Below are 13,032 nucleotides of genomic sequence, written 5' to 3' on the forward strand. Positions count from 1 at the left end.
TGGTTGGATGCACGGAAGAACAACACAAAGAAACCCGGGAGAATGGCTAGAAAAACGAAGGGACGTAGAGACCGAAACCACACTGGTTTGAAAAACCTGCTTGTCCGTCTATTATCATTTAAACCGAGTGCAAATTTGATGACATTTTTATTCGATTTCCTTGAAAGGATTTGATGAGCCGGAGCTGCGAGGGCCCCCCTCAGGTTTCTCACTTCTTCTCCGAATTGCAAATGTTCCCTTCTCTCTATTAATTCTGCGTTTGACCTCGGGATCTCTTGGAATTATTTTCCACGGCGAGGAGAGAACGGTCAAGGGATGCGACAGATGGCGCGAAACATACGCTCCTCGCCCTTTGGCCAGGTACGCTAATGAATCCCTGCGGGAGTTCTTCGCAGGATTATCACACCCGCAGATAATGGATTTTTCTTCTGTTTAGCACAGGAACCTATTAGTTTTTGGTTTATTTACAGATCATTCATTTTAAAACTAGTTCTGACTCAAAATGACAAATTTGGCGCATCTGAAAACCCATTTAACTCGCTAGACAAGAGGGCGGGATTCACTGTTATTGCGCAACATGTATCGCTACCTTGATATCAGCTATAGGGGATATCCGGTGTCGTAACTCATCCGTTATGACAAAATCAAAATACCTTAAACGTAAACGGAAAAAAGTATTTGTTTGAACGTATATCATTATTATGAACATATATATCGGGGCGGCCTTAGCTCAGGAGGTAAAGCTCCTGTCTTGGGATCAAGGTTCGATTCCCGGCTCCTCTGTCTTATAAGTCAAGTGTCCTTGGGCAAGACTCTAAATCACTAATGCCCCCGATAAACAGGCCTTGCATGGCTGACGCTGCTATCGGTATGTGAGTGTGAATGGGTAAGTGTGAAGCACATAGTAAAGCGCTTTGGGCAGTCTTGAAAAGCATTATATAAAATGCAGACCATTTACAATTCAAAACTAACTTTTTTTTTTCTCTTCTATGTTGAAAACATTGGACAATGTGGAAAAACAGCATTTTCGTTTTTACCAAAAACTAGCATCATCTTCTTCTGTACCATAGTCGTCTTCTTTGCTGAAAATTAGTCCAGTATAAACCATCCCAAAAGTACAGTTTTCAATGTTTTATTTGCATATATGCAACATACAGTATACAGGGCCCCAAAAAACAGTAATATATATTTATAGTAATAGTAATATAATCCGTTTCGATAAGGGATAGTTTTCACCCCAAATTCTTGGCTATTGCCATTGTGCCCCAGGATCGTTTCTTGGTCATGGCCAATGCAACTTAGCATGATGTGCGTGCCCATTAAATGTTTTTATCAATTTCAAGCTTTATTTCCATGGTTATCATGTTTTTATTGCAATCTTTCGGTACAAAAAAATACAGTGTTACTGATTTTGAATGAACCGTAGGGTGTAAATATCATATGGCGGGGATGCTGTATTCCAGGGTTCTACGGTATTGTGTTCTTTTATGAACATTTTTAACCCTGGATACATTTAAACCCAAATTCTCGGCTGTTACTATTGCTCCAGAATTGTGGATCGGTTATGGCCAATGCAACTAAGTGAGCGCAATGCCGTGTGTGCCTTCTTCATGTTTGTATTGATCGTGAACTTAATTTCCATGGTTATCACATATATATAGTATTGGATCACTTTACATAGCACACAAATTTCTGAATGAACCGTAAGGAGAAAAATGTCAAAACGCGAGGACGCTGTATCCTGGGGATCAACTGTAAAGTGTTCTGTTATGTGGATTTTGATCCAATATGCCTGCTAACCCAATATTTAGGGCTATTGCTTTTGTGCCCCAGAAGACAAATGGTTAAACGTCTGTAGAACTTTATCATGATTCAATTCACATTTTTTTACTCCGAGAAAGATGGCTATTTCATGTGCTAGTCTGCGAAGTCGGAAGCGGCGATTGCTTACAGCGTTGAGGCACAGTCACATCACTTCGGATCGCTTTGGAACGGTAACGTCGGTCGTGTCGGTGCATGACAAAAGCTCATCAAATGCAAGTGCGCAGATCCGTATTCTGTCCGCGAGTGCGCCTGAACGCAACACCTCCGCTTCCAATTAGTCAAAACTTGTTTACGACTTGTTTATGTATGCGAGTGCGCTTGAGTTAGACGTCTCGGTCGACCGGAATTCCAGAAACGGAAAATATAATAATACAACTCTGCAATTATTCGTTCAGTTTTTCTAATTAGAATGTTGGACATTTGACAGGACATGAGCCCATGATAACAACAGACATCAGGGACTTCTTAGACCTTTGAAATCACCTCTTTTGATGTATTTAATCAAGGTTATTGCCACAAAATTCTTGCAGCATCCCATTAATTCATTTATTAATTTATTCATTTATTCTTTGATGCACACTCTTTCCACACTGCAACCATAAGTATTGATCCATTGGCAAAAAAAATGCTTATTTTTTTAGTGACACACCACAGAAAATGGTGCCCCTACGACCCTAAATGGAAAATTGAAATATTTACTCAAAATAATTGCCAAAGTATTCAAAATTATTTTCAACTTAAACAAAACGTTCACACAGTTAGTGTTGTTTTTTTTAATAAATAACAACAAAATTCAAAATTCAGAATGAACAAATTTATTTGAAATTTCATGGTCTGTTTTTTTTCAATTTCAAAATAGTTGGCCCTTGTAGAGCTCCCTGTATTACCCAATTAAAAATGAAATGAAATTAAAACAGAAAAGACAAGAAATGGGACTGAAAAAGAAACCTATAAGTGAAAATAACGTTTTGGAATTGAATACATATAATACTAAATTATATTTGTGTGAAACAAATGTATTTATTTGTTTTGTTAATATACTTTTTACTGTTTAAATCTAGGCTTAAACACTCATATTCTATAGCTTATGAATGGCTTATCGTTCATGTTGTGTCAGGACCAGAACGAAGACAGGACCCACTTGCGTGCGTTTCTCTTAGTTTTATTCGGAGGAAAGGAAAGGATAGTATACACGATCCGTAGATGGTTGATGGTGGGGAGCAGGCTACTCAGACGTGGAAGTGGTATTTCTGTGGCGAGCGAAGGCAGTGTTGAGAGCGGGGAAAAACAGATCGATGGCCGGGACGGCTGAGCAAAACGTAGTCGAGTTCAGAAATAGGGGTCGGAATCGGCAAAAAAACGGGAATCAGAACAGGAGAGAGTCAGGGTCGAAAGGCTCGCCTGGCGTGAGCTGAGGTTCGCAGACGGACCGACAAAAGGGGACTAACAGGGCAGAGTTTAAATGCTGACAGGGAGCCAATCGGTCAACAAGCTGCAATTGGCGCCACACTGGCGGGGCCAATTGGGTGCCATGGCAACCGTGACATGTTGACAATGTTTGTGTATAGTTTGTTAATGCTACTTCCATTGTAACATGGTCATCATTTTTTATTTTTTTTTTAATTTGTTAATTGTATTATTTGTAAATGCAACATCCATTGCAACATGGTCAATTTTTATTTTATATTGGACTTCAATTATTCTATATTTTATTTTTTGATTTTATTGTTTGTTAATGCAACATCCATTGCAGCCTGGTCATCCTGGAAGGGGATTAGCTAATGTGCTGTCCCTTTTCAAGGTTTTTTCCTTTTTCTCATGTTGAGGTTTTTGAGTTTTTTCTTGCCCTCATGTAGGTTCTAGATCAGGGGATGGTGTCATAATAGTCTGTGGTTTGCAATAATCTGTGGTCTGTGCAGCCCTTTGAGACTCCTTGCGATTAAGGGTGTCACAAGTAAACCTGACTTAACATTGCATGCATTTAATTTCAAATGTGTTTCAAACATTCATAGTAGATTTCTTGATTTAGTTTTTAAATCTCAATATTTCACATCATCATCATTTTTGTATCACTGATGTGATAATACAATGAACACGTTATTAATATTAAAAGCGTGTTCATTACATAACCCGCAGTGCACAGCCCCGACATGTTTTATTTTTATTCCATTGCGCCGCTAGCAGTTATCAGCAGCTCGTTTAACGAGGTTAGCCGTTTATGTCATATAAACATCCGTCGGAACGTGAATGTGCCACGTTAAAGAGAATGAGAGCGCCCACAATTTCACGGATGCTGTTCACGTCCAAAACGTCACGGACATTTGCAGCAAAATGGCAAAAACATTTGATTTATTTCAAATGCACAATACATCAGCTTTACGGTGGAAAAATGTATAGTAGCATTCACGATACAGGAGTTACTGATTTTCCACTCAGGCTCTGGTCCATCTTTTTTTTAATCTATTCCAGGCGTCGCGAGATTTTGATATCGCTAGATAAGCAGGATGGATGGTGCATATAGTCATTACCAATCTACCTAATTACTTGTATTTCTATGAGCTTCATTCTTCTTGACCTTTTCATGGTGTCAAGTGACATGCATGAGTTTAAAATACTTACTATTTTTGTCATGATTACTGATGCGGGGCACCTGAGTCTGCTCCGTTGGCGCCAACAGCCGCGGACGCTGATTGGCTGCTATCTCTTTTTTAAACCTCGCTTTCCTGTCTACATTTGTCGGATCGTTTGTGAACCTACGCTACACGCTAGGCAAACTTTTGTGGCTCCTGACTCTATCACGCCCTGTTCTCCGTCTGATTCCCGTTGCCGACCTTTTTCTGAACCCGTTTATGTTTTTGCTCCTCCGCCCCGGCCATCGACCTGTTTTTCTGGTTCCAGCTATCTGCTACCCGTGACCGACGATCATCGGATCGTGGATGCAAGTCCTTTTCTCCTCCTAAATAAAACTGAGTAAAACGAAAGCAATTGGGTCCCATCTCCGTTCCTGGTTTGTGACAATTTTACACGTGTTTCATTCTTTTTGGCATGTTCCTGGTGTCACAAAACCCTGTGTGAAACACATAGTCATCACACATTTAGTCATTTACGAGTATTACTATGACTTTTTCTATTCGGCCTCTTCCTTGAGACACAAGACATGCAGACTGTGTGATTCATCTTGTAAAATATTGACTCTTTTAATATAATTTCTATGAGTTTCATTCTTTTTGGCATGTTCCTGGTGTCACAAAACCCTGTGTGAAACACACCATACATTATTATTATTATTATTATTATTTAGTCGTTTCCTAGTATTGATATAACTTCATTCTATTAGGCCTCCTCCTTGAGACAATTACTAGTATTACTATGACCTCATTCTATTTGGCCTCTTCCTGGAGTAACAAGACATAAAAACTGTGTGACTCATATCGTAAAATATTCACTATTTTACTTGTATTCCTATGAGCTTCATTCTTTTTGACATGTTCCTGGTGTCACAAAATCCTGCTTGAAACACATCGTCATAGTACATTTAGTCAATTACTGTTATTACTGTGACTTCATTCTATTTGGCCTCTTCCTGGAGTCACAAGACATAAAGACTGTGTGACTCATATAGTAAAATACTGACTTTTTTTTGTATTTCTATGCGCTTCATTCTTTTTGGCATGTTCCTGGTGTCACAAAACCCTGTGTGAAACACACCATACATTTAGTCGTTTCCTAGTACTGATATGACTTCATTCTATTAGGCCTCCTCCTTGAGACAATTACTAGTATTACTATGACCTCATTCTATTTGGCCTCTTCCTGGAGTAACAAGACATAAAAACGGTGTGACTCATATCGTAAAATATTCACTATTTTACTTGTATTCCTATGAGCTTCAATCTTTTTGACATGTTACTGGTATCACAAAATCCTGCTTGAAACACATAGTCATCCTACATTTAGTTGATTACTAGTATTACTATGACTTCATTATATTTGGCCTCTTCCTAGTGTCACAAGACATAAAAACTGTGTGACTCATATAGTAAAATAATGGCTCTTTTTTGTATTTCTATGAGCTTCATTCTTTTTGGCATGATCCTGGTGTCACAAAATCCTGCTTGAAACACATAGTCATCATACATTTAGTCAATTACTAGTATTACTATGACGTTTTTTCCCTCTTCCTGGTGTCTTTCTGGTTCATCTCCAAACAGAAGAGCAGCTTCAGCGACAGACTGTTGTCACAGTCTTGTTCCACGGACAAACTGAGGAGATAATTTCTTCCTCGTGCCATGAGGTTCTTTAACTCCACCCGAGGGAGTAAAAACCCACATTAAACCACACCCCCACATTGCATATTACCCTATTTTTATTACAGTGTGTATTTTATGTAGCACTATTTAAATACTCTATATCAACACGTTACACTGGGTATCTATGTATTATATTCCTTTTACTTTATTATTGTTTTATTTTCAACACAAGGTTACTGCTGGGGATGAATAAAGTATCTATCTATCTATCTATCTATCTATCTATCTATCTATCTATCTATCTATCTATCTATCTATCTATCTATCTATCTATCTATCTATCTATCTATCTATCTATCTATCTATCTATCTATCTATCTATCTATCTATCTATCTATCTATCTATCTATCTATCTATCTATCTATCTATCTATCTATCTATCAACACGATCAAGTTAATTTGCTTCAATCTTCGTTAATGAAATGCCGGGAGAGCAGCAAATTGGCGAGTGTAGGTGCACGATCCGGCTCCTCCCGCATGCGTATGTAAAGCCAGAGTATCTGCTGTCTTTGTTGTTCTGGATTGAACAAGGCCTTTGTATCAAAGACAAAAACGAGACCGTTAAAATACATATTTACGTGTTTTTCTCTCAGGTGAGCACCTTCGAGTCTGCCCTCAGGGACACACCTGCTGCACCTCCGACATGGAGGATAAGCTCCATCAGCAGAGCAAGTCGGACTTCGAGAAACTGGTTGAGGAAAGCAGCCGAGGAATGAGATCCACGTTCGTCGCCAGCCATAAAAAGTTTGATGGTGAGTCGCGTCTTCCGTGCCGCCGATTCGCTCTCAGCCACGCGAGGACTGTCACATTCAGATTTCTTGATGGAAGCATGAATTATTACCATGACGACGATTAATAAGACATAACCAGACTGCTTAGTTTGAAGGCTTCCCTTTTTCCATTTTTTTTTTCCCCATCTTGTCTGCTACAAGGGAAGACGTGTTCTTTTTTAGACCCTGGTGACTCGCTCCGATTATTAAAATTCATTTTTATTTCATTTACCGCTCCCCGTTACGACTTTACGAGGTCTTTACGCGCCGTCGAGCAACGGCGGCTTCATTTTACGGCACAATAAAGGGAAAAATTCTATCAGTTTTTCAATAAAATGGATACATAATTGAACGATTCCGAATAAAAATGTTTTTAAAGGGAAGTCCTGCAAAAATCAACAGTGCTGTTTTAGAAATGTGATCAAATACCTTTTGCGGATTATGATTTGAAGGATAATCGAAAAGGGATCGTGAAATGAATTTGGTTTTAGCACTTTGGCGATGCCGTGAGTAAGAAAATATGATGATGGAGCAAAATGAGTGTTTCATCTTATTATTATATATATATATATATATATATATATATATATATATATATATATATATATATATATATATATATATATATATATATATATATATATATATACCACAGCCATATCTCCCTAGTGGGAGGTGGCTAGAGTCATTTCTGACTCTTTTTGGGAGATTGATTTAGAGGAGGGGATTCCCAGCCCCCTCGCTCAACCCAACTGAGGTGTTAGGAGTCATTAGGTGACCAGACCCCCCAATTCCAACCCCTAATGCTGAACGCTAAGCAGGGAGGCAACGGGTACTAATGATTAAGTCTTAGGTATGACTCGGCCAAGGCTTGAACCACAACCTCCCAGTCTCGGGGCGGGCGCCATACCCCCAAGGCCACCGGGCTGGTTTAATCTTAAATAGTATAAATATGCCATTTTTTAAAATAGTAAAAATATCCCCCCCAAAATATGTTTTTATATATCTTTACATTTATATATTCTGTAAGTGTTAAAATCGGAAAACTGTACCTCAAATAAAGCTAAAGGCTTGGCCGAGTGAGATGATCGGCCATCTTGGTTACTCTAGCACTGTTGGCTAGCATAATTTCGAGAGAAATGGTCAGTCTGACAGACTATTTTTATGAATTGTTTCCCTCAGGTTGTGTTGTGAAGGGAATTTTCAGGGTATAAAATTAGCACAGATCATGATCAACATTGTGATGTACGAGTTGATTACAGAGCCAGTACGGATTTTGTCACGCTTTGGCGATTTTCAGTAGTTTTCTTGATGTTTGTGAAAAGAACTTTTACGATAAACGATTAGCAAAGATCTTGATGTCGAACACAATTTACTGGTTGATTACAGTTAGTCCTGACTTTGTCACTCTTTGGCAGTGTTGGGAATTAAATATCAAAATGTACCGTTTACCAAATCGTTCGAATTAGTTATGTGACTCCATTAACCAAACACAACCTACATTCACCCAACAATTTATGCGCGCTCGTTTCTTGAGGGAAAAGATGAACAGGAAAGCCGACATTTTCACACGGGGGCAGATTTAATTTCATTAACAATTTAACTAAGTGAACTCTATTGTAAACGGCCGAATTAGTGACGTTGGAGTCTCTGGGAAGCCCTCTTCTGTAGTCCTTTAGCTTTCTCTTCTTGGCCCGCGTCTCCCAGCAAGATGCCGTCTCGGCTCCTCCCATGGGCGTGCCAAGGAATTGTTTTGCGCCCACCGTTCTCACAACACAGCGCCTTGTTCTCAAAACAACGCCTGCTGTCCTCCGTCAGAGTCCTGTTATCAACAGAACTCGACAAATTATTCTGCATTTGGAACATCATGACCGGTCATTGAACTAAAGCCTACTCAGTGAAAATCTTCATTGCATTATGAGTCAATCGTATAAAATCCTTTATAGTCAAATGTATAAAATACTTCAGCAGTGTGCTGTAGTTTTCTTGATGTGTTGTGAAAGGAACTTTTACGATAAACGATTAGCAAAGATCTTGATGTCGAACACAATCTACTGGTGGATTACAGAGTTAGTCCTGACTTTGTCACGCTTTGGCTGTAAGTTTTTGATGTGTTGTGAAGAACAATTTAAACATAAACGATAAGCACAGATCATGACGATGTTCACGATCTACTTTTCGATGGTATTGCTGGTACTGATGTTGTCGCACTTTCGGAATATGCTGTAGTCTTTGTGATGACGTGTTGTGTAGGGGATTTTTACAATAAACGATTAGCAGAGATCATGTATGTCACAATCTACCGGTTGATAACAGTGCTAGTACTGATTTTGTCATTATGGGTCAATGTGCTGTAGTTTTCTTGATGTGTTGTGAAAGGACATTTTACCATTAACGATCAGCACAGATCATGACGTTGATCAAGATTTATCGTTCGATCGCATAGCTAATACTGATGTTGTCACACTTTGGCAATGTACTGTGGTTTTCTTGATGGGTTTTAATGGTAATTTTTACGACAAAGGATCAGCACAGGTCATGATGACAATCGTGATCTACCAGTCAATCACAAAGCTATTACTGATTTTATCGCGCTTTGGCAATGTACTGTAGTTTTCTTGATGTGTTTTGTTCTGGGATTATTTTACTAAAGTCTATCTTAATTAGAAATGATCAGCACAAATCGCGGCGTGATCCCGATCTACCGGTTAATCGCAGAGCTAGTTATGATTTTGTTGCGCTTTGGCAATGTGCTGTGGTTTTCTTGAGGACTTGTCGTTAAGAGATAGCATCTTAACGATAAACAATCAGTACGGATTATCATGTCGATCACGATCTTCTGGTTGATTCCAGTGCTAGTACTGAACTTTGGCAATGTGCTTTAGTTTTTCTTGATGACATGGGCAGTTCTTACAAAACTATATTACTGATGATCACCATCTACTACTCAGTTGGCGAGCTAGTTGCGATTATGTTGCACTTTAGAAATGTGCTGTAAATTTTTTGATAAAATATTTTAAGGGAATTTTTTCTTCCAAAATTCAATCTTAACAATAAATGATAAGCACAGATAATAATGTAAATCATGACCTACGGGTCGATAGCAGAGCCAATACTGGTTTTGTTGCTCTTTGGCAATATTTTCTTGACAATGTATCGTGAAGGGAATTTTTAATACTCTATTTTAACTATGAGCCATGAGCACAGATTATTACGTCGATCGCGATCTACAGGTTGATCACAGAGTTATTACTGATTTTGTCCTGGCTTGATAACAACATTTTGAGGGAAATTTCTACCAATTGTTATATCGACTACAAATGATCAACACTGGTCATGATGTCGAGCTACCGGTTGATCACATAACTCATGCAGATTTCGTCACCTTTTCGCAATATTTTCTTGACGATGTGCTGTGAATGAAATTTTTAAGAAACTATCCTTACGGTAAGCCATCATCAAAGATCATGATCTATCAATCACTTGCAGCAATAGTACTGGTCTGTCGTAGGACTTGTGATTTATCTATTCATTTATTTATTTTACTGATAATAACTGCTTCATTGTCTAGGTACACATGTTTTTCATAACTTGGGGTTTATGGTGTTTTAGGTACACAGTTCATTCATAGTTTGGCTAATTTGGAATGTGCAGGAATGTATTACATACCTGTCAATCTCCATGGCTCCATGCCCTTACAAACTGCCGTATTTTCTCTTACAAAACACAAGATAATCTTACACCATATTTTTTTTTTCAAACGTGTTTATTTATGTAGTTTAACATGTTATGTGTTTTGTTATATCATATATATTGTTAATTAACGTTTTGTTGTGAGATCCTGAGTTGCTCGACATGAATGAGGTTTATTATCAAAAAGTTCAAAAATGAAGTAGCTTGGATGTTCACTGTAGAAGGAAAAAATACATGCAAATATATTTAAGTAGAATAATACATTTTCTTATTCAAATTATTAATTCATTTTCTGCATTAAATTATTGTTGGTAATATACTGATTAATTAAGGGATAACCACAAACCTGTCTTTTTTCATTTTCTCCTTTTATACCTTTTTTTTTCTTAACTTCTTTATGCAACATAATGATTCGCAATATAATGCATCAAAGCAAGGCTCTCTTTAATGAGTTGAGCTGAAAAAGTTGGTTCTCTAAAAAGAGACTGACTTCCTTTCACTACACAACTACCATGGAATGATGCATGATGGGAAATCCCCAGGTGGGAGACGCATGCGCACAGTAGCATCAAACCGCTTTCTTCGTTTGCAACCAAAAAAATCGATACAGAGATAGAGGCTACCGTGGTGAACTCGTTTGACTTGATTGATTTGTCGTTTCGTGATCGTCGGTGTATACCGGATGGTGCCCATCATTGACAAATTTGCGTTTTTCCGTACAGATTTTCTTGTACGCCGTACACGTCTTAAAATGCATAATCAAGGTACTTTGTACGGCAAAAACATACAGGTTGACAGGTACGGTATTAAAATAAACAACATAATTTAAATGGGAAAAAAGGTTCACATTAATTCAACGGTCGAAAACCGATCCCGAACAGATTATGGTCGAGTATCAAGGTATCACAGTGATAAACAATTGCATTGCACGATAGAGAACAAAAACAAACAACAATTACCGGACCATTAAAGTCAACTCTATCTAACAAAACACAATATTTTACTTCCTGCTTAAGCTAGTTCACGTGTTTTCCGATTCGTTTAGCACGTGAGCTTTTGAAGAAAGCCGGGGTTTGAGCTCGGGCTCCGCTCGAGCGACTTCTTTGATCGCGGTCCACCAGAGCGCTTCGGCGTTGAGCCTCCGTGCCCCACTGCTCTCGTCAACAATCCCTTATTCACAACCGCTTTCAACTAAATCTGACCCGGCCGCAGCGCTCTCTAATCTCCGCTTTTCCAGAATCCTCGGCCGGGAAAAAAACGATGGAATTCGAGAAAAAAATAAGTCGTTAGATCAGGGGTCGGGAAACTATGGCCCGCGAGCCAGATATTGGTCGTTTCATGTCTACATATGGCTCAGAGATAAAATTCTACTTGTGCAAATTTCCTCTGTGGGGTTCCAATACTGACTAGCTCTAATTTGAGTGTAGTGCGTGCATAGCCGGAACAATGCTAATACATATAGACGTTCGGTCCAGTAGACTCTTACCTACAGTTTACAGTAAAGGTGTCACACCAACAGACTCTGTTTTGACTGTACATCGATTAAGAATCCTTTATGCGGAAGCATATTTGATAATGTATGTTCAGTGTTGAGATACTTTATGATAAAAACCCAAAGAACAAACTGTAAATAGCCCAAAACGCTAGTCAAGCACACAAAACACTCTGATGGGGTGAGCGGTAAGGGTGCTATGAGTTATGCACACAGCGCGCTTTCTTTCACACGCGGCCACAGCGCTAAATGGAAAAAAGTCCATAAAATATTCATTTGCAGTTTTTTGTGACATATTTACAAAAGGACTTTGCTTGCAGCGTGAAATCATTATTTACGAAAAAAATAAAGGTCAAGCCTCAAATTTGACACAAGTTTAAAGTGGTATACAGGGACTTCAGGTATCACTGTTTCACTCCTTCGCAGATTTTTAATTGAATTGAATGTAAATGTAAATGTTCTGCATTTTATATAGTGCTTTTCAAGTCATCGAAGACCTCCCAAAGCGCTTCACAACGTGCTTCACACTTTTCCCTTTTACACACTAACTAACCGATAGCAGCCATGCAAGGCAACTACCTGCTATCGGGGGCATTAGGGATTCAGTGTCTTGCCCAAAGAACTCGTAGGAGCCGGGAATCAAACTTGTGACTTCTTGATCCCAAGACGAGCGCTTTACCTCCTGAGCCAATGCTGCCCCGATTGTTAATTGTCATGTCACTGATATCATTGTGCATTGTATTTCTAATAGACACCAGACAGCGCGGGACCGATTAGGGAAGGTGTTCTATTTTGGGTGGGTGCGGGACTGGGATAGGCTACTGTTTGCTGTCAGTCAATCAGCCAGAGCATGCACACTCAAGGTCTCTGAGTCAAACCAACTCATGCAGAAGTTGTCCCTGAGATCTGTCTTCCAGTTATTTCCACTGCTTCCTTCTCTAG

The 13,032-nt window shown here is 38.9% G+C and overlaps 1 protein-coding gene across 1 annotated transcript in view; it reads left to right on the plus strand.

The window, feature by feature from the left end:
* LOC148366899 (glypican-6-like) overlaps positions 1-13,032 on the plus strand; it is a 200,287-nt gene that overhangs the window by 35,776 nt on the left and 151,479 nt on the right. Inside the window, exon 2 of the mRNA XM_088333720.1 lies at positions 6,729-6,887. Within this exon, the coding sequence (XP_088189846.1) occupies positions 6,729-6,887 (159 nt within the window). The remainder of the gene's footprint in view (positions 1-6,728; positions 6,888-13,032) is intronic.

The sequence above is a fragment of the Urocampus carinirostris genome, chromosome 4, assembly GCF_059441175.1.
Source record: "Urocampus carinirostris isolate Australia breed hairy pipefish chromosome 4, RoL_Ucar_1.0, whole genome shotgun sequence".
In the NCBI taxonomy this organism is placed as follows: domain Eukaryota; kingdom Metazoa; phylum Chordata; class Actinopteri; order Syngnathiformes; family Syngnathidae; genus Urocampus; species Urocampus carinirostris.